The sequence below is a fragment of the Macaca nemestrina genome, chromosome 17 (assembly GCF_043159975.1).
Source record: "Macaca nemestrina isolate mMacNem1 chromosome 17, mMacNem.hap1, whole genome shotgun sequence".
Taxonomy (NCBI): Eukaryota; Metazoa; Chordata; class Mammalia; order Primates; family Cercopithecidae; genus Macaca; species Macaca nemestrina.
In genome coordinates, this window is record NC_092141.1 from 61,472,710 (window position 1) to 61,495,375 (window position 22,666).

The window sequence follows — 22,666 nt, forward strand, 5'->3', positions numbered from 1 at the left end:
TGGCTGACTGGAACCTCTGCCTCCTGGGTTAAAGCAATTCTCCTGCCTCAGCCTCCCCAGTGGCTGGGATTACAGGCATGCACCATCACACCCGGCTAATCTTTGTACCTTTGTAGAGATGGAGTTTTGCCATGTTGGCCAGGCTGGTCTTGAACTCCTGACCTCAAGTGATCTGCCCGCCTCAACCTCCCAAAGTGCTGGGATTACAGGCACAAGCCACTGCACTGGCAAGGAAGAGATTCTTTCTAAGAATGAAGGACAGCGTTTCTGGGTTGATAGTTCTCATTGGGTGCACCAGAATAGCAAATGAAAAAGGACTTCAGATCAAGGTATATAATATAGAATGTTTAAAACACTGGGGACAAAGAGTGGATCTAAAAACCTACCAAAAATAATCATGAATCAAAATGGCATCAGACATCTTTTTTTTAATTTTTTTTTTTTGAGGCAGAGTCTCGCTCTGTCGCCCAGGCTAGAGTGCAGTGGCGCAATCTCAGCTCACTGCAAGCTCCACCTCCTGGGTTTACACCATTCTCCTGCCTCAGCCTCCCGAGTAGCTGGGACTACAGGCGCCTGCCACCATGCCTGGCTAAATTTTTGTATTTTTAGTAGAGATGGAGTTTCACCGTGTTAGCCAGGATGCTCTCGATCTCCTGACCTCGTGATCCACCCACCTCGGCCTCCCAAAGTGCTGGGATTACAAGCGTGAGCCACCGCGCCCGGCTGGCATCAGGCTTCTTAAGAGTGATACTGAAAACTAAATGACAATGAAAAAAATGATCTAAAAATTTTGTAAGTAGGGCAGGTGCGATGGTTCATGCCTGTGATCCCAGCACTCTGGGAGGCCGAGGCAGGTGGGTCACTTGAAGCCAGGAGTTCGAGACCAGCCTGGCCAGCATGGTAAAACCGCATCTCTACTAAAAATATAAAAATTAGCCAGGCGTGGTGGCATACACCTCTAATCCCAGCTACTCTGGTGGCTGAGGCAGGAGAATCACTTGAACCCAGGAGGCAGTGGCTGCAGTGAGCCGAGATGGCACCACTGCACTCTTGTCTGGGCAACAGAGTGACTGAGACTCCATCTCAGGAAAAAAAAAAATCTGAGAGTACTATCACACGGGTCTTTAAGAAAAATAATTTTGAGGCCGGGCGCGGTGGCTCAAGCCTGTAATCCCAGCACTTTGGGAGGCCGAGACGGGCGGATCACGAGGTCAGGAGATCAAGACCATCCTGGCTAACACGGTGAAACCCCGTCTCTACTAAAACTACAAAAAAAAAATTAGCTGGGCGCGGTGGCAGGCGCCTGCAGTCCCAGCTACACGGGAGGCTGAGGCAGGAGAATGGCGTGAACCCGGGAGGTGGAGCTTGCAGTGAGCCGAGATCGCCCACTGCACTCCAGCCTGGGTGACAGAGCAAGACTCCGTCTCAAAAAAAAAAAAAAAAAAAAGGAGAAAAGAAAAAAGAAAAATAATTTGAGAGAAAATTATTTCAACCTAGCCTTTTATACAGAGTCAAACTATCACTCACATGTGTAAATAAAATAAAGACATGTTAAATACTCATAAGTATTATTGCCTATACACCAAAGACTCCTTGAAGATTTCCTTTAGCAAAATTTAATAAACAAAGAAAGAAGACCACCAAGCATGGAAGAAGGCAAACCTACCATCATTGAGAATCAGAAGAAACAACAGATTTAGACAACAACCCTATCATCACCCCCTGCAAGGACCGCAGATGTTGAAAATACAGAATAGCTAGGTGTAGAATGTTTACAAAAACAAATAATGCAATTGTAAGGATAAACATGGTTCACACCTGTAATCCCAGCACTTAGGGAAGCCAAGGTGGAAGGATCACTTGAGCCCAGAGTTTAAGAACAGCCTAAGCAACATAGGGAGACCCTGTCTCTACAAAAAAAAAAAAAAAAGTTTTTTAATTAGCTAGATATAGTGGTGCATGCCTGTAGTCGCAGCTACTCAGGAGGTTGAGGTGGGAGGATGGCTTAAGCCCAGGAGGTGGAGGTTGCAGTGAGCCAAGAAAGTGCCACTGCACTCCAGCCTGGGCAACAGAGCCAGACCCTGTCTCCAAAAAAAAAAAAAAAAAAAAAAAAAAAAGACATCCATCTAATTGGAGTCCTAAAGGGTGAAATTGGAGAGAATAGAAAGAAGCAATATTTAAAGAGATGATGACTGAGAATTTTCAGAGCTCATGAAAATGATGAATGCAAAGATCCATGAAACACAATGTATTCCAAATATGATAAGGAAAAATAAAATCATGCCTTCTCACATCATAGCAAATGTTTAAGGCGTCAATATAAATAGAAGATCTGGAAAGCAGAGAAAAAAACACAGATGACCTAACAAAGAATGATAATTAGAGTAGCAGCAGATCTCACAACAATGAAGCCAGAAGACAGTGAAATTACTCATATAAAATGATAAGTAAAGGCCGGGTGCAGTGGTTCATGCCTATAATCCCAGTTCTTCAGGAGGCCGAGGCGAGCAGATCACTTGAGGTCAGAAGTTCAATGCCAGCCTGGCCAACATGATGAAACACTGTCTCTACTAAAAATACAAAAAGAAAAAAAAGAAAGAAAAAAAAAATTAGCCAGCCATGGTGGTGGGTGCCTGTAATCCCAGCTACTCAGGAGGCCAAGGCAGGAGAATCACTTGAACCTGGGAGGCAGAGGTTGCAGTGAGCCGAGATCGTGCCACTGCACTTCAAACTGAGTGACAGAGTGAGTACAACTGTGCCTCAAAAAAAAAAAAAAAAAAAAAATTGAGAAAAAAATACTGTTCACCCCAAATTGTGTATTCAGCAAAACAATCACTCAATACCAATAGGGGAAATGAAAACATTTATAAGAAAGAAACCCAGGGGAAGTTTACAAAGAGAACTTCTCTAAAAGAACTTATAAAAGATTTAAAGATGTAGGTAAATGATCCCCCAAAAAAGGGAAATGCAAAAAAGGGAAAATGAACAAAAAGAATGGTAACATAAAGGTAAGTCCAAACAAGCATAGTCTTAATAAAATAATAAAGGAGTCCAATTTTTAGGGGTTAATAAAAGAAAAAACTGAAATTAGTAAGTTGAGAGGAGAAAAACATGAATGGAAAAAGGTTATTAGAATGGTTACTAAAATGACAATATAGGAGTTATCATCAATAAGTCAGAAGAAGGAAGTAAGTTTTTATTAGTAAGTCAGAAGGAGGAACAGTAAGCCAGAAGGAGGAAGATCAGAATTAAAGTGATCTAAAATTATTTTACTGACCAGAAGGGAGGAAAAAACATCATTCATGATTAAATATACTTATTAAAATGTACAGATAAGCCACTAAAATAAATAAATTATAGAAATGCAAACAAGTACAAGAAAAAAAGTGTAATAAATAGGGGGAAAACTGAACTGAGCATGGCAGCTCACTCCTCTAATCCCAGTGCTTTGGGAGGCCAATGCAGGAGGATCATTTGAGGCCAAGAGTTCAAGAGCAGCCTGGGCAATATAACTAGGCCCTGTTTCTACAAAAAAAAAAAAATTTCTTTTCATTAGCTAGACTTCATAGTGTGCACATCTGTAGTCCTAGCTACTTGGTAGGCTGAGGCAGAAGCATCACTTGAACCCAGAAGTTCAATGCTGCAGTGAGCTATGATCATACCACTGTACTCCAGCCTGAGTGATGGAGTGAGACCCCATCAGAGGTGGGGTCAAAAAAGGGTGAAAGAAACCATCCCCCAAAAGACAAAAAACCGGCACTTGAGCTTATGACCAGTGGAATAAGATAAGGAAAATAAATTAGAAGCATAATGATTAGAAACAAGGAAATAAAACTCTCATTTTTAAAATAATATGGGTCAGGCATGGTGGTTCATGCCTGTAATCCTAGCACTTTGGGAGGCCAAAGTGGGCAGATCATGAGGTCAGGAGATTGAGACCATCCTGGCTAACATGGTGAAACCCTATCTCTACTAAAAATACAAAAAATTAGCCAGGCGTCGTTGCAGACGCCTGTAGTCCCAGCTACTCGGGGGATTGAGGCAGGAGTATGGCGTGAACCCAGGAGGCAGAGCTTGCAGTGAGCCAAGATTGCACCACTGTACTCCAGCCTGGGCAACAGAGAGAGACTCCATTTCAAAAAAAAAGAAAAGAAAAAAAAAAAAAAGAGATAATATGATTGGCCACAGAGAAAGCTCTAAAGAAAGTACAGGAAATCCCCCGAAAATAATAAGAGAGTTTAGCAACACGGCTGGATCTCATGATCAATATACAAAAATCAATTGTAATTCTGCAAACCAGTAACAAACAGCTAGGAAACATATATTTTAAAGCATGCCTTTTCAGAGAAAAAAAAATACTCAAGAATAAATTTAACAGAAGATATAAAAGTCCTACACCTGCAAATTGGAAAACTTTACTAAAAACCTTAAAGATGACCTAAGTAAATGAAGAAATATCCCATGTTCATGCATAGAAAGACAATATCACAAAGTTATCTCTTCTCTCAAATTGAGCAATAGATTTAGTCCAACCTCAATAAAAATCTCAGTCAGGGGCCGGGCGTGGTGGCTTACACCTGTAATCCCAGCACTTTAGGAGGCTGAGGTGGATCACAAGGTCAGGAGTTCGAGACCAGCCTGACCAACATGGTGAAACCCCATCTCTATTAAAAACACAAAAATTAGTCAGGCATAGTGGTGCGTGCCTGTAGTCCCTGCTATTTGGGAGTCTGAGGCAGGAGAATCGCTTGAGCCCGGGAGGCGGAGGTTGCAGTAAGCTGAGATCACGCTACTGCACTCCAGCCTGGATGACACAGCAAGACTCTATCTCAAAAAAAAAAAAAAAAAAAAATCAGTCATGTTGTTATGAAAATTTCCAAGTTATTATATATTGCATATAGAAGGGCAAAGAGCTAGGCATAGTCAAGGCACATCAGAAGAAGAAATTTTAAAAAGAGGGCTTTGCTCTACCAGAAGTAGTATGTGAGACTACTACCATGGGCAAAAGAAAGACTATTCAACAAAAACAAACAGGAAAAATTGGAAAACAAAAACAAAAATGAATCCTTCCCTCACACAATACACTAAAAGGAATTAAATGTCAAATGCAAAACTTCAAATTCTATGGGAAAAAAAATACAGATGAATATCTTTCTAACCTACAAGCAGAAAAAGTTTTCTCAAACGAGACAAGGAAACGCACTAACTATAAAATGTTGGCCAGGTGTGGTGGCTCATGACTGTAACATCAACACTTTGGGAGGTCAAAGCGAGAGGGTTACTTGAGGTCAGGAGTTCAAGATCAGCTTGGGTGATATAGCGAGATCTCATCTCTACAAAAAAAATTTTAAATTAGCCAGGCATGGTGGCACATGCCTGTAGTCCTAACTACTGGGGAGGCTGAGTGGAAGGATCACTTGAGGTCAGGAGTTTGCGGCTGCAGTGAGCTATAATGATACCACTGCACTCTAGCCTGGATGACAGAACAAGACCCTCCCTGTCTCTTAAAACAAACAAACAAAAAAGTGAAATTGTTAAATTTAACTTCATTAAAACTACAAATTTTTGTTCATCAGAAAACCACTTTAAAGAAAATGAAAAGAGGAACAATAATCTAGAGGAAGATAATTGCAATATAAATAACCAAATAATGGTTGATATCAAATCGAGAATGTATAAAGAACCAGAACCAATGAGAAAAAGACAAATACCCTAATAGCAATATGAGCGAAAGACATGAACAAATCATTTTACAAACCTGTGATTAGAAAACATAGGAAAGGCCGGGCGCGGTGGCTCAAGCCTGTAATCCCAGTACTTTGGGAGGCCGAGGCGGGTGGATCACGAAGTCAGGAGATCGAGACCATCCTGGCTAACATGGTGAAACCCCGTCTCTACTAAAAATACAAAAAACTAGCCGGGCGTGGTGGCGGGCGCCTGTAGTCCCAGCTACTCGGAGGCTGAGGCAGGAGAATGGCGTAAACCCGGGAGGCGGAGCTTGCAGTGAGCCGAGATCGCGCCACTGCACTCCAGCCTGGGTGACACAGCGAGACTCCGTCTCAAAAAAAAAAAAAAAAAGAAAACATAGGAAGAAAGGCTCAACCTTACTACTGCTGAAACAAAGAAAGAAACTCAACATGTTCTCTTGTACATTATTGGTGAGAGTGTAAATTAGTAATTTGGCATTCTCCTGTTAAATTGTACATTCACATACCATTTGCAGATACAGACTTGACTCGAGAAATTTTAGTACTTGTGTGCCTGAAGACACATTAAAAAATATTTTAAAAACTGTTAATAACAAAAATGTGTAAATTGCCAACAGGAAAATAGATAAGTAAATTATAGCAAACATACACATAATGGAATATCATATAAAAATGGTAATTTCACATGGCTATTTATTTATTTATTTTTTTAATCCTTGAATAACCCTAGAGATAAAGGTGGAGGGCTGCTAGAAATGCAAAGAGAAATTAAGTGCCACCCCCTCACAGCGTCCTGCACCTCCGCTCCCAGTCCAGCCCTTGGCCTTGCCCTCACACCCTCCTTCCGAGGTCAGGGTGCACACAGGGCAAGGGATGCTTCTCTGTCTGTCCCAAGATGCCTTAAGAGGTAGCATCAACCATCCCCCTGAGTGCTGAAGGTAGGACATGTGGCCTTGCTGTAACTCAGCTGGAGTCATTTCAGGGTTTTAGCAGGTTCCCCATAAATGAAAGCCAACAGAACACCTTGGGTACACCAGCTTGGGTACAACCCCCAATTGAGTCCCCATCCATGTCCCCCCATGCTGGTACTGAGGCAGGCACATTCAACAGTTTTATGTTTATTTTCAGAAAGTGATGAAGACAAAAGAAATATATCCAGACACCACTCTCTGTACAATAAATAGCCTCCCCCATTCAAAAAAAGAAAAAGAAAAAGAAAAAACACACACCCACACACAACCACCACAAACAATATCTTGCTTCTTGAGATATGCGCCATTTCCCCCTTTCCAGTCCCTTTCTCTGATCCCCGCTGTGTTTGAGCAGGGGAAGCCCAGGCCAGCCGCCCAAAGTCAGGTGAGTCCTTTCCCTGACCCTGGCTCGCTGATGGTGATAAAATAAGTGTATTTGTTCTTTTTGGATCAGGGATTAACATACACGCCAACAAAAAGGTTGATAGTTACTGTACAAAGGAAGAAAGCGGAGTCTCCTGCTCCCATGTCCCACACCTGACCCCTCCCACCCCTCTAGATGCAAAAAGCTCCTTCATGTCCAAGACGTTCTCGTCGTCTTTTCTCCACCTGGAAACCAAGAGCAAGACACAGCACCAGGTAAACAACTGTAGTTAGGGCAGAGGACGGGGCAAGGGGACACCCCTCTCAGGTTTCATCGTGGACCAGGAAGCATCTGGTGAACCCCAAAATCCTTCTTGAGCCCCACTTCCCCAACCAACTACTAAACAGAGAAGGGCCAGAGGGAGCGGGGGCCTTCTCAGTCCTTCATCTGTTTCCCAAATTAGTCGGCGTCCTCCAGCCTAATAACACTGTTTCTGTTCCTTTCATCGTGTCATCTTCTCAGTTGGGAAAATAGTTATAAAACTGGCCTTCAGCTTCCTTATCAAAGGGAGAAGGGGCCCCAGCAGGGGAGGAGCTGTCACCACTGGAAGGATAGGGGGACACGCGCCTCCTCTTAGAGTCTCCTTCGCCCAGTCCTGAATCACTGGATTCCGGCCGGATGGGGGCGATCTCAGTCCACACCAAGGGGGGACCCTGGTCCTCTGGTCCCCGTCCCTCTGAGCCTCCAGGGCTGGGTTCCATGGGCAGAGTCCGCATGGGGCGGAACCAGCTGGCCGGGCCCATCTTGGGAGGGTACTGGGGGGCCACAGGCCAGCCAGCTCCGGGTGCCAGGACCTCCTGGCCTCGGTAGTAGGACATGGTGGGCCCAGGGGCAGAGGGCAGGAATGCAGGCTTCATGCTGACTGCTCGAAACTCAGCCTCATAGCTGTGGTCCCGGGGGGCCCCCAGCCAGTAAGGCTGGGGAACCACATCCTTCGCCTGGCCAGGAAGGTCAGGGTAGAAGCGGCTGGGAACAGGATACTGGTTGGGTAGGAGAGGAGAGTAGTGATCTCCCCCAAGGAATTGACAGTTGGGTCCAGGTGGGGAGGGGATGCTGTTGTCAACAGATGCGTACATGCTAGAAGAAAATAGAAGGCAAGAAAACGGGTCACAAGCAGAACCAGTCACCTGTGAGCTTACCTGTTTCACACATTCCTTCCCTGCCCCTCCTTCCCTGGCCTGCCCACCTCTAGCACCTGCCCCCACTCTCCTGTTCTCAGGGGCAGGGAGAGGATGTGTCTCAGGAGGGACCAAAGCTGAGTTGAACCCAGTAGCACTTACGACTCAAAGTTCTCCCGGAATCCTTTGGCAAAGGGGTTATTATCAATTTTCAGCTGAGTAATCTAGAGAGAAGGGAAATGGAGTCACCTGAGTCCTGAGTCTGGGGTTCGAGAACTTTCCAAATCCCTCCCAAGGAAGACAGTGGGCCCCACTCTGCCCTCCTTCCCACCGGGGCTCAGGCAGCCCTCACCTCGGCATTCTGGTAGGCAGTCACGGCAATGAACTGGGTTTCTTGGAAAGTAAAGATATGCGTGTTGGAAGCATTGCAGGCTGCCTCTGGTTCTCCGTCATTCACCTCAACGATATGCAGCCGGGGCTGGTACTTATGGAGGGACTGGAGCACAATCATCTGTAGACAGAGTGAGACGGTTGTAGGGGTGGGAAGGAGGGACTTCGAGGATCCCATCACCCCCACCAACAGCTGGCCCCACATGAGGCTAGCAAACACCCTGAGGTCATCCTGTCCATTCCCCTGCCCTACCACCATGTAACTTCCCCCAAGCTTTCCAACTCCAGTGTCTGGACTCTTTGGGGCACCAATTCTAGTCTCTTGCCCCCTCTTCTACCTCCAGATGTCAATTGAGACCAAGGTGTCAGCACAAACAGGGCTTTTAGGGCAAGGGCACTTTTTTTTCTTTTTTCTTTTTCTTTTTTTTTTTTTTTTTTTTTGACATGGAGCCTCTTTGTCACCTAGGCTGGAGTGCAGTGGCATGATCTCAGCTCAATGCAACCTCTGCCTCCCAGGTTCAAGCAATTCTCCTGCCTCAGCTTCCTGAGTAGCTGGGATTATAGGCGCCCACCACCACACTTGGCTAAATTTTGTATTTTTAGTAGAGACGGGGTTTTATCATCTTGGCCAGGCTGGTCTTGAACTCCTGACCTTGTGATCCACCCACCTCAGCCTCCCAAAGTGCTGGGATTATGGGCGTGAGCCACCGCACCCAGCCAGCAAGGGCACTTTTAACAGGATTGTTCAACCTAGAGAAACTCGGCATCTATTCCCTGGGACCACAGGGCCAAACTCTGTGCCTTTCATGGTGCCGGAGCAAAATGGCAACCCATGATTTGGTGAAGAAACCCTGAGGCTGGGTTGGCCTGTGTGGTCCGAATATGACCCCTGTCCAAGATTCAGCTTCATCCCATCTCATCTTCCTCCCAAGGTGAGTGAGAAACAGCCAGAGTTTAGGAAGGAAGAAAAATGACCCTTCCTTTAGGACAGAAGAAAACAAACCTTCCTTCCATTAGGAAGGAAGAAAAAATGAACCAAACTGGCCCCACAGGACCCTTGTGGCCTTGGAGGTCTCAGATCCAGGTGGGGAGCAGCACGAGGCTACCTTTTGAAGAGCAAGTCCTACCTGGGTCACATTGTTGGACGCCCCCTTGTTGTTTGTGAGCTTTAGTTTCCCAAATGAAACTTCCTGGCGCATCCAGTGTGCTCCCGTGTTGGGGGAATCTGGGTGGACGTACAGGCGGTTTCCTGTGGACAGTTCACCTCTTTGACATGCAGCCCCCAGAACAGAACCCTGGTGATGTGGGGCTTTGCCTGTCCCGAGAGGGACGTAAGGAAGGACGCAGCGGGAGGACCAGGCAGGGAAGGGTAGAGGACTCAACAGAGGACAGGCTAGAGCAAAGCAGGAAGCCAGAAAGAGGTGGGATGCAGTGGCTTGGGATGGAGTGGGAGGGGGATTAAAGGTCTAGGAATTAGGGGTAGGGGCTTGAGGGGCCCACCAGGGGGCGCCCAGTCCCAGTGAAACAGAGCCCTCCACTCCCAGGGGTCGCGCACCTGGCATGCTGCCCTCGGCCTTTCCACACTGCACCCACTTGCCGCTCTGGTACCGCCAGTGGTGCTGGTCCACCAAGACCACGTCCACAAACATCCTGTAGTGGCTAGTGGGCTCCAGCCCAGCCACCGTAAATGACAGGAATGGGAACATCCGCCTGGAGAGAAGAGAGAAACCCCCCAGCACCCATCAGCTCCAGCTCGACAGCCAGTCCCCCCTGCAACAGTGCCCAGGCATCAGTGGTGTGCTGTAGCCGGCTTCCTCCCACTTATAAGAACCAGCTGGAAGGTGTTTAGGGAGTTTGCCAGCCAGTGGTTAAACACAGCCATAATTAAAAATTAAATTATATAAACTTGCAATGCAAGACATTATATTAACAGTCAAAGTAGGCCAGGTGCAGTGGCTCATGCCTGTAATCCCAGCACTTTGGGAGGCCGAGGTGGGCGGATCACCTGAGGTCAAGAGTTCAAGACCAGCCTGGCCAACATGGCAAAAGCCTGTCTCTACTAAAAAGTACCAAAAAAAAAAAAAAATTAGCTGGGTGTGGCGGCAGGTGCCTGTAATCCTAGCTACTCAGGAGGCTGAGGCAGGAGAATGGCTTGAACCCAGGAGGCAGAGGTTACAGTGAGCTGAGATCGCGCCACTGCACTCCAGCTGGACGACAAGAGCAAGACTCCATCTCAAAAAAAAAAAAAAAATCAAAGTAATAAAAACTCAAAAATCATCCCTGCCCAGTTATTTTACGACGTTTTACTATTGTCTGCCCTGTCAAGGTTACTTCCATCTATCACAGCTGCATGGAGGAGGTACTAAATCACCGTGCACTGTGCGTCTCTTCCCAGCTCTGCGTTCAATGACTCACATGAGTCGCTTGAAATCATCCATAGCAGGAGTATTTACACCACAGGGATCAGCAAATACTACAAATTAGAGCTTTTTAAAATGTTCTTTGGACAGTCAGTTGCTCGACATCTACCTGCACACCCTTGTCTCTAACCTTAGCTGCTTCCTAGGAGGGGGCACCAGCCAGCTCTCCACAGGCAGTTCCTCGAAGGTCCTCATGCCTCAGTTCCCCACCCACCCTCTCTGCTGTGGCTCTCACAGTGCTAACACACTCCCAGCCCCATGACACCCACTCACAGGCCGTCCCTCTCCCATGCTGCTGGGTCTGCCACCTGCGGTATGGCCTACCCTCAGCCTTCAGAGAAGTTGCACACCTCCTAGTTGAATAGGGAGCTTCCCATCCACCTGAAAGAAGGCTCTATTGAACACAGGGCTCAAGCTCAAAGTCCTTGTTTCCAGGAAAAGTAGAGGAAGTTAGGGGGTGGGATGCTGTATGATTCTGCAATCGTGCCAGAGTAACAGATTCAGAAAAGAAGCACTCTTCTACCGTCACCATCTCCACCACTAACACCTTCACTACCCCCATCACCACCACCGCTACAACCAGCACCATCACCACCAGCAGCACTGTAACCACCCATCACCACTATCACAGCCACCATCACTATAACCGCCCCTCCACCATCACAACTACCATCATGATAACCACGGTCTCCACCAGCACCAGCACGTGCACCGCCACTACAGCCACCACCTTCACCATCACAGCCACCAGCACCAGCACGGGCACCACCACTACAGCCACCACCTTCACCGTCACAGCCACCAGCACCAGCATGGGCACCACCACTACAGCCACCACCTTCACTGTCACAGCCACCAGCAGCAGCACGGGCACCACCACTACAGCCACCACCTTCACCGTCACAGCCACCAGCAGCAGCACCATAACTACAGCCACCACTACAGCCACCACCTTCACCGTCACAGCCACCAGCACCAGCACGGGCACCACCACTACAGCCACCACCTTCACCGTCACAGCCACCAGCAGCAGCACGGGCACCACCACTACAGCCACCACCTTCACCGTCATAGCCACCAGCAGCAGCACCATAACTACAGCCACCACTACAGCCACCACCTTCACCGTCACAGCCACCAGCAGCAGCACCATAACTACAGCCACCACCTTCACCATCACAGCCACCAGCACCAGCACAGGCACCACCTTCACCATCACAGCCACCAGCAGCAGCACGGGCACCACCACTACAGCCACCATCTCCACCATCACAGCCACCAGCAGCAGCACCGTAACTGTAACCACCTCCACCAGTACCAGTTCCATCACCAGCTCCAGTGACTTAGTCTTTCTCTTCGAACACAAGCAGGAAGAGCAGTTTTCAGAATGGCAGAAGCTAATCCTCATCAGAATTACTTTTCATTTCCACATACTTCCCCCTCCTCTCATGAGAAGCCCTGAAGGATGGGGAAAAAGGGGCCTATCAGTGAGTCAGGAAACCTGGAGGAGGGGGGGTTCCAGGGGCCTAGGAACTCTTTTTGAGGGATTTCTAATCCCCAGAGGTCCCCAGGACAACTTCCCTAGCAACCTTGGGAAGGTGTCCTAGAAGCGTGCTGTCACACGGCTGTCTTCCCCTGGCTTTCCTGAGTTGAGAAAAAAAGATTACTACCCTATGGCCCTGGAGAAGTTAATTCTCAAACCAAATCTCAGTTTCTTTTTGAAATGGAGTTTCACCGTGTCACCCAGCCTGCAGTGCAGTGGCGCAATCTCAGCTCACTCCAAACTCCACCTTCCAGGTTCAAGTGATTCTCCTGCCTCAGCCTCCCAAGAGCTGGGACTACAGGCATGTGACACCACGCCTGGCTAATTTTTGTGTTTTTGTAGAGATGGAGTTTCACATTGGCCAGGCTGGTCTCAAACTCCTGACCTCAAGTGATCCACCCGCCTCAGCTTTCCAAAGTGCTGGGATTATAGACGTGGGCCACTGCTCCTGGCCCAAATCTCAGTTTCTTCACATGTAAATGAGGAGTCTAACTCCTGTCCATCTTTTCTCGGAAAGCTGTTAAAAAATTTGATGCAGTGAGCCAAGATCGTGCCACTGCACTCCAGCCTGGGTGACAGCAAGACTCTGTCTCAAAAAATAAAAGTTTGAAAGATGGCCCGGCACTGTGGCTCACACGTGTAATCCCAGCACTTTGGGAGGCTGAGGAGGGTGGATGGCCTGAGCTCAGGAGTTCGAGACCAGCCTGGCCAACATACTGAAACCCCGTCTCTACTAAAAATACAAAAAAATTAGCCGGGCGTGGTGGCGTGCACCTGCAGTCCCAGCTACTTTGGAGGCTGAGGCAAGGAGAATCGCTTGAACCTGGGAGGGGAAGGTTGCAGTGAGCCGAGATGGCACCACTGCACTCCAGCCTGGGCAACATTGTGAGACTCCGTCTCAAAAACAAAAACAAACAAACAAACAAAAAAACAAAAAATGTTATTTCAAATTTTATATTTGAAGAAACTGACGCGCCGAGAGGTTTGGTGACAGTCCTTGGTGGAAGAGCAGAGGTGAGGTCTTCTGACTGCAGAGTGCATGCTGTGGTCTGTGGTCCCCATTTCTTCATATTAATTTTTTTCTTTTTTTTTTAATTTTTTTTTTAGACAGAGTCTTGCTCTGTCCCCCCGGCTGGAGTGCAGTGGTGTGATCTCGGCTCACTGCAACCTCTGCCTTGCAGGTTCAAGCGATTTTCCTTTATTACAGGCGCCAACACTGTGCTTGGCTAATTTTTTTTTTTTTTTTTTTTTTTTTTGAGACGGAGTCTTGCTCTGTCGCCCAGGCTGGAGTGCAGTGGCGCAATCTCGGCTCACTGCAAGCTCTACCTCCCGGGTTCACGCCATTCTCCTGCCTCAGCCTCCTGAGTAGCTGGGACTACAGGCACCCGCCACTGCGCCCAGCTAATTTTTTGCATTTTTAGTAGAGACAGGGTTTCACCGTGGTCTCGATCTCCTGACCTTGTGATCCACCCGCCTCGGCCTCCCAAAGTGCTGGGATTACAGGCGTGAGCCACCGTGCCCAGCTTTTTTTTTTTTTTTTGGTGACATAGTCTTGCTCTGTTGCCCAGGCTGGAGTGCAGTAGCGCGATCTTGGCTCGCTGCAAGCTCCGTCTCCAAGGTTCACGCCATTCTCCTGCCTCAGCCTCCCGAGTAGCTGGGACTACAGGCGCCTGCCACCACGCTAAGTTTTGTACTTTTAGTAGAGACGGGGTTTCACCATGTTGACCAAGCTGGTCTCGAACTCTGGATCTCAGGTGATCCACCCGTCTCGACCTCCCAAAGTGCTGGGATTACAGGGGTGAGCCACTACGCCCAGCCCATACTGATTTTTTTTTAAGAGATAGAGTCTTGCTATGCTGCCCAGACTCTACTCAAATGCCTGGGCACAGGTAATCATCCTGCCTTGGCCTCCTGAGTCACCCGAGTGGGGTTATAGGTGCTCAGCTCATCCTGTTTTTATCACTAGTAGAGGGAAATGGAGGAGACACAGGAAGAGGCTGGGGAAAAGGGAGAGGAGAAAGGAGATCTTGGTTTCTCCCTAAAAGTCTAGAATCACCACCAGCTGGAATCCTAAAATAGCCCCTGATTTACATGACACTTTGCTGGGAAGGAACCGAGAGTGGTGATGGGTCTGGTGCCAAGTTCAGCCTTCCTAAAAAACCACTTACCATCCCACCCTGATAAGACAAGGTCCAAGACCCCAAATTCCCCTGCTGGCCCTAAGAACTAAGTAGCCTTGGGATGGTTCACAGGGTCGTCATACCTCTCCCAGATTCAGAGCTCCTGGCACAGGTTCTGCTTCACTGTAACTAAGTGCAAATTTAAAAAGCAAGGAGATAGATAGTTCTTCTCAGTCATATTGGTGAATGTTTAAAAATTGATAATATTGGCTGGGATTGGTGGCTTATGCCTGTAATCCCAGCACTTTGGGAGGTCGAGGCGGGTGGATCACCTGAGGTCAGGAGACCGGCCTGGGCAACATGGTGAAACCTCATCTCTATTAAAAATACAAAAATTAGCCAGGCGTGGTGGTGCACGCCTGTAATCCCAGCTACTCGGGAGGCTGAGGCAGGAGAATCGCTTGAATCCGGGAAGCGGTGGTTGCAGTGAGCAGGGATCATGCCACTGCACTTCAGCCTGAGCGACAGAATTAGACTCTGTGTCAAAAAAAAAAAAAAAAAAAAAAGTGATAATATCTACTGCTGATGAGGCTGTGGGAAAGTGGGTCCTCTCACAGACTATTGGTGGGGGTGTCAATTGGTAGCACCTTTTCTGAGGGTATTCTGGCAATGTGTTGTACCTACTAAAGTGCAAAATGTGCTCGGGCATCAAGGGACCTCCTCATCTACCAACCTAGATCCACTTAATAGACTCAGATGGCCACTGGCAAACAGCCAGACAAAAAGCAAAGCTGCAGCCTAGGCAACATAGTGAGACCTCATCTCTACAAAAAATAGAAACAATTAGCTGGACATGGTGGTATGCGCCTATAGTCCCAGCTTCTCAGGAGGCTGGGTTGGGAGGATTGCTTGAGCCCAGGAGGTGGAGGCTTCAGTGAGCCATAATCGCACCACTGCACTCCAGCGTGGGTGACAGAGCAAGACCTTGTCTCATTAAAAAATAAATCAATTGGCCGGGCGCGGTGGCTCAAGCCTGTAATCCCAGCGCTTTGGGAGGCCAAGACGGGCCGATCATGAGGTCAGGAGATGGAGACCATCCTGGCTAACACAGTGAAACCCAGTCTCTACTAAAAAAATACAAAAAAACTAGCTGGGCGAGGTGGCGGGCGCCTGTAGTCCCAGCTACTTGGGAGGCTGAGGCAGGAGAATGGCGTGAACCCAGGAGGCGGAGCTTGCAGTGAGCTGAGATTGTGCCACTGCACTCCAGCCTGGGCGACAGATCGAGACTCCGTCTCAACAACAACAACAAAAAATAATAAAAAATTAGGCCGGGCGTGGTGGATCAAGCCTGTAATCCCAGCACTTTGGGAGGCCGAGACGGGTGGATCACGAGGTCAGGAGATCGAGACCATCCTGGCTAACACAGTGAAACCCCATCTCTACTAAAAAATACAAAAAACTAGCCGGGCGTGGTGGCGGGCGCCTGTAGTCCCAGCTACTTGTGAGGCTGAGGCAGGAGAATGGCGTGAACCCGGGAGGTGGAGCTTGCAGTGAGCTGAGATCCGGCCACTGCACTCCAGCCTGGACGACAGAGCAAGACTCCGTCTCAAAAAAAAAAAAAAAAAAAAAAATTAATTAATTAATTAAAGTTGTTTTCACTTGCCTCAAGAGAAATGAAACCAGTTAAGCATGCTTAAGCCTAAAACAATTTCTTTTTAGCTGGGCACAATGGCTCACACCTGTAATCCCAGCACTTTGGGGGGCTGAGGCGGGAGGATTGCTTGAGATCACGGATTCGAAACCAGCCTGGGCAACATAGTAAGATTCTGTCTCCATAAAAAATAAATTAAAAAAAAAAAATTAAGATCTGAAAAGTTAGGCCGGGTGCGATGGCTCACACCTGTAATCCCAGCACTTTAAGAGGCTATGGCGGGGGATCACTTGAAGTCAGGAGTTTGGGACCAGCCTGGCCAACATGGCGAAACCCCGTCTCTACTAAAAATACAAAAATTAGCTGGTCATGGTGGCTCGTGCCTGTAATACCAGCTACTTGGGAGCCTGAGGCAGGAGAATCGCTTGAACCTGGGAGGCACAGGTTGCAGTGAGCTGAGATCGTGCCACTGCACTCCAGCCTGGGGGACAGAGTGAGAATCCATCTCAAAAAAAAAAAAAAAAAAAAAACAACACAAAAAGTTATCGACTAAAGTTATCTATGGGGGAGGTCCAGGTCCACTTCCTGGCCCATGAAAAATATCACAAATAAAAAAAATTAAAGTTCTTGGAGTTGGGAATGTGGAGACAAGAAAAAAATTGTAATGACTGTGAGGGTAGCAAGGATAGTGTAGGACTGAAATTGTTGTTTTACCAACCTCTATCTTCACATGCACAGATCCAAATGCAAATTGAGCTTAACACAACACAGCTACCCAAAGTTATCTTAATTATTATAATCAACCCATCACACCCAGAAAAGTGGGGATTGCCAGCAATTAATACACACCCACATACCCACAGAGACACAGGCCTCTCTCTTCCTCTACTGAGAATGTCTACCATCAACTCTTATATACTCGCCAACACATTCGCTACAGACACACACTGCCACACAGAAACCCTCGCACAAGCCTGTATGGGGCATTATCAGGCTGCCCCAAATCTCCAGACACAAACGTAGACACCAAAGTCTCCCATTGGGCCAATCCGTTGCTTTGTTCTCAATTCCCCTCTCTCTGTCCCATCTGAGCTGCCTTGATCAATCTCCGACCCCAGGAATCACCACCTGTGCCCCGCCCCATTTCTGCCCATTGGGAAGAGTGTGCCACTGGTGCTGATCAATACCGAGGGATAGATCCAGGGTGGGTGGGAGAGGAAGAATCCGGGACGGCGTGAGTCAGCTCAAGGCAAAAAGCCGCGGGGCTGTAGGTGGGCCTGGGGTGGGAGAACTTTTCAAAAAGGAAGAAAGTCATGGGTGATGTGGTATGACTGGTGGGTCACTGGAACCCACGGAGGGATAGGCCAGCCCACAAAAGCAGGAGGACGGAAAGGAAGCTGTGCTATGAGCCCAAAAGCCTGTTTTGAGAGGAAATGGCCACTGACTTCCCAGATCTCAGGAGCCCAAGCTGAGAAGGTACAGAGGTAATCTGGGGCTGGTGGGACTGAATTGGGTTGGTGTGTCCTCTGTCCCCTCCATGGCAGCGTGGGGCCTCTGAAGCCTGATCCAAGAAAAAGCACCAAAAGAAACAGTGAGGAGCCACTGCCTCCTTCAACAGGGACTCTACGTTGCCCAAAGTGGCCCCTCAGAATGGAGCAAAAAGTGTGAGGATGGTAAAATACACACACACATTTGTGAAGCAATCAGAGAAGCTTGGTGATATTTAGGAAATTCTTTTCAGGTTTGCTAATGGTATTGCATTCATTTAAAAAAGTCATTTTTAGAGGTGCAGAGATAAAATAATATCTAGAGTGTACTTAGTAATTACTATATTACTAATATAGTTGCAGACAGAAAAAGCAAAGTGAGGATGCAGAAACCAGATTGGACCCATACTGACAGCTGTGGAAGCTGGGTGATGGAAGTCTGTTACATTTTTCTGTCCATGTTTGTACGTAGTGGAACTTTTCATTATAAAAAAATGTAAGTGTGTGTATCTAAAAGGGGGACAAAAAAACTTGTCAAGTGAGAATTACTCAGCAGGAACACCAAGGAAAGGAGGCCATGGGAGTAGAGATGGCGATACACACTTCGAGAATCATCCCCTCAAGTGCCTCCCTGAAGTGCTCTACAGCCTCCCTGAAGCTGGCTATACAGGCAGAGAGGCAGCCCCCTAACACTGGCCAACTCCCTAATGTGCTGGCTGATGCTCCATCCATCCCAACCCTCAAGACTGGCAGGGGTAGGCAGAGGCCTGGCAGAGGCTGTGGGGAGACCCCAGCAAGGGCCCAGGGTGGGAAGGCCTCCTGACCACACAACGGAGTGGAAGGTTAAGAGGCCCCACTTCTGGTCTGCTGTGTGATGGAGTGCAAGCCACTAGCTGTCCCTGCAACTCAGTGACCTCAACTGTAAAATGGGGAGACTGCTTGGCCTACCTAACGCACAGTGAAATAATGGAAGTGAAAGCACTCTGAATGCACTGGGGCCTTCGGAGAGCGTGGGTGGCTGTTTTTACTGGTGGCCGTAGGGGGCCAGAGAAAGAAACCCAGGCAAATACCATCTGGGCTCTAGTGCCAGCTCTGCCTGCAATGAGTGTGTTGTGTGACCTTGGAAGAGTCTCTTGCTGTCTCTGGGCCTGTTTCCCTGTCTGTGCAGTGAGAGGGACAGGATCTTCTGGGTCCCTTCCAATTCAGACACATTGGGACCAAAAGCTTGGGCTGTGTCTGGGTACACCCAAAGGGTGACTAGGGTTGGGGGGAGCAGAGAGGAATTATCAGAAGGCTTAGGAAATGAAGGCTGAGCTATCAAAGAACATGCCAGCTTTCCTGGGTTCATCCCAGGGAAAGTGGAACAGCTCAGTAACTTGAAGCCAGTTGTGGCTGGCAACAGGTTCCTCAGTCCCAGGCTACCCCACAAAAATCATCTGGAGGGAAGAAGGTTCCAGCAATGCCCAGATCGAATACCAACCCCTGGGGCCCAACATGGCCTTCTCCCTCTCCCCTCCACCCCAAGCCCCACATTTGGTATCCGCACCTCCTGGACCTCAGACCCAGTGTCCCAGGTCCACCAATGACAACAGCCCCTCCACACTGGTCCTCACCGGTCCCCTGCTCACATGGGCCCCACTGGGAAGGGTGGGTGCACACAGCCCATACCAGACACAGCCCACTCCGGGGGTTGCTTACTAAACAAATACCACACAAGTTGCAGGTTTCTGTTTCTTTCCTTGTGCAGGAGGCTCTATCCGGAAGCAGCACCCTCAGCCCCAAACTCTCCCCATCACGCACAGGGCTCAGGGACCCCGAGCCACGGAGCCATAGGACTCCCCTTCCCCACTTCCCCAGGCTGAACCGGTGAATATCTGGACAGGAGTGTGGGGAAGGTTTTCACTGGACCAGCCTCAAAGGGTGCAGTGTGGGGTTGGCCACCAGGCTGGACCCCTGGGTGAGCTTCATCTGCCCAGGCCCGTGGGCATTTGTGCCTGGAAGGGATCTGTGCCCCCTACAAGCTTTACCGCCACTCCCCCCCATCCCCATACACACACACACACACACACACACACACACACACCCCAGACATATGATCTCAAAGTAAGACCGGAAAGGAAACTTGGCGACTGCTTCTCCATGTCACCAAATCCCAGTCTCACCCCCTACACACACACACACACGCACACACACACACACACACACACACTACCACCACCACCACTACTAAAGCTGACCTGAGCACACGAGCAGCAAAGGAGCCGGGGAGGTGGACGCAGTGAGCCCGGGAGATAAGGGGTTCCCTTCCCCTCCAGTTGCCCACACAGGAGGCCCAGGCGTCCCGTCCGCGCAGAACACAGGCTTTCACTGCCCGCTGCGGCTCCTCTCCAGTAGAGTGGGGCAGGGGCGCACACCAATTCTGGGTGAAGCCACAGTCACCCTTTCCCTAAATCAAGGTGACTTCTCACTGCTCCGTACTCACCCGTCTCCCTTGTGAGTCCTCTGGCTGTTGGTGCAACAGCCTGGGCACAGACGCCCCTCGGGAGCTTTCCCTGTCCTTTCTACAACCCCACTCCCCTGTCTCCTTACGCTGAAGTCAAAGCCGTGAGGGACACGGAGTCAGAAGCACTGTCGAGCCAGAAAAACAGAGTAGACGTTCTTGTTCCGGGCGGGGGCACAGAGGCCCCGCGGGCCGGCGCGCCGCACTCACCGTCCCTGCTTGGTGATGATCATCTCTGTCTGGTGCTGATTAAACTTGGACCACAACAGGTGGTTGTTGAGCGCGACTCTCAGTTTCCCCGACACCTCCAGCCCCGCGGGTAGCGCGTAGTCCTCACGCGGCCCCGGGTAAAGCCCGGCGCGCGGGTCCGGGGCGGCGTAGCCCTCGCCCGGCTGGTAGCCCTCGGCGCCCGCGGGCGGCGGGAAGGATTCGCCCGCGCCGGGGAAGCCGGCCGCCTGGGGCCGCGGCGGGTAGGTGTAGGCGCCAAGGAAGCGGCTCGGCGGGGCGGGCACCAAGGCGCCCCCCGGGTAGGGCGACCCCAGGCTGCCGCCCCCGCGACGCTCGGCCGCGTCTTGAGCACCCGGCTCCGGGTAGAAGTAGCGGTGCTGCGGGTCGGCGCCAGGCTCCCGGCCCTCGTCGCTCGCCGGCATCGGCTCGGTGCCCGTCAGCATGTCTCCACAGCCCAGCTCCACGATGCCCATCCGGGGCGGGCTGGCACCTTCCCGCAGCCGTCGAGGACCCGCCCCTCCGCGCGCGGAACCAGGCGAGAGGGTCGCGTGGGCTGGGATGGGCAGGGGGCAGGGGGCAGGGGGCGGGGGCCCCGAGGGCCGGGTGGGGGACCCCACCGGAGCCCGGGCTCTGACGCCTGGCTTCTGCGCCCGCGTGCGGCAGGCGCGCGGCAGCTCTCAGGCTTCCTCTCCAGTGGGCCGCTGTCACTAGAGTCGCGGCGCTTTGCTGTGGCTTTATGAAGCTCTCCGGCTCCCCCCACTCAGCCACCTCGGCCCTGCTCCGCCTCGCCCCACCCCGCCCTCTCGTGGCTAATACTAGGCAAATTCTACGCTCTTAGCGAGGACTGCAGAGCCCCCCACGGTGGAGACAAGCGAGAGCCCGTGCGCGCTCACCCTGTAGTTCGAAGACCTTGCTTTCTGGGAGCGTCAGCTCGGCTGCCTGACACACCAGCCCGTGGCTCTCTTCTGGACCCTCGGGGAAATTCAGCCCAGCTTTGAAGGCTCAGTTCAAAAGCCCTCTCCTACAGGAAGCCTTCCGAGATGGCCCAAGTGGGACTCTCTGGGCCTTCTCTTAGCACTCAGAGGCTCGGGGCACCGGCACACTAGAAGCAACTTTGACCATGAACATTCAACTGATCTTTATTGATACCTACCGTGTGCCCAGACTCTGTGCTAAGTGACCTTTCGGGTTGCCCTCTTTCTCCTCACCAGAGGTCCACACGTGCTGAGTTGGCTGCATCTTGTAGCTCTAGCCCTGGGGGCATACCTGGAACCTGATGGACACCAGGAAGAGTTCCTTAAAGCGCACTGCATCAGCAGCAGCCAGGGGTTTGCAGGGCCCTGAGCTGAGCCTGGCCGGGCCCACAAAAGCTCCCCCACCCCGCATGGCAGTCATGGGCACTGGAAGTAGCATTGGGCTGCCAGTGCTGAGAGTCCCAGGTCTGGCTCTGCCTAGCAGGTATATGTGACCCAGGCAAGTCATTTTCCTTGCCTGAAAGTCAACCTCACGTGCCTCATCCATAGATTGGGGGAAATAAACAGATCTACTTTTCAGGGGGGCTGCGAGCCTTACATGAGAGGGTGTACGTGTGCAGCACTTTCCAATCTATTATTATACCTGGATGGAAAAGCTGCTTTGAACAGATTCAGAGCCGGCTGACAGGAAGGAAACCCACCACATGCTCTAAAGGGCTGCCTCGGAGATAGGACGACGGAGACTTTTCTTTCTCCATCTTCCTTTTATGTTAACTAATGTATTAGACTCCTTTTATGATGAAAACTATCCGTTCCCCCCCCCAATTGAAAATAGCATCTTTGGGAGTTTTCCTGTGTATAAAGATGAAACATACTTATATAGGAAATTTTAAGTAGCACAGAAAAGTAAAAACAAGACTGTATAAATCACCCCAAATTCCACCCCCTAAAGGCAAACAGGATTAACATTTCAGTGAACACCCTCCGAGACGGCACTCCTTATACACTCTCTGTCTCTGTCCTTTGCACACATGCACAAATATGTAATTTATATAAACACTACACATGCTGCTTTGTAATGTGTACTTTTATTCACTCCACAAGGTGTCATAGAATATTTTGCATATCGATA

At 49.6% G+C, this 22,666-nt stretch overlaps 1 protein-coding gene across 1 annotated transcript; it reads right to left on the reverse strand.

Moving 5' to 3' along the window:
• Window positions 1–6,813: 6,813 nt before the first annotated feature.
• Window positions 6,814–21,269, reverse strand: LOC105472291 (T-box transcription factor 21). The gene is made up of 6 exons (XM_011725397.2): window positions 20,543–21,269; window positions 10,167–10,321; window positions 9,739–9,860; window positions 8,574–8,732; window positions 8,384–8,445; window positions 6,814–8,180 (listed from the first exon to the last, which is right to left on the reverse strand). The coding sequence occupies exons 1-6, from the start codon at window positions 21,031–21,033 to the stop codon at window positions 7,562–7,564; spliced, it is 1,608 nt and encodes a 535-aa protein (XP_011723699.1). The 5' UTR covers window positions 21,034–21,269; the 3' UTR covers window positions 6,814–7,561.
• Between the last annotated feature and the right edge of the window lie 1,397 nt (window positions 21,270–22,666).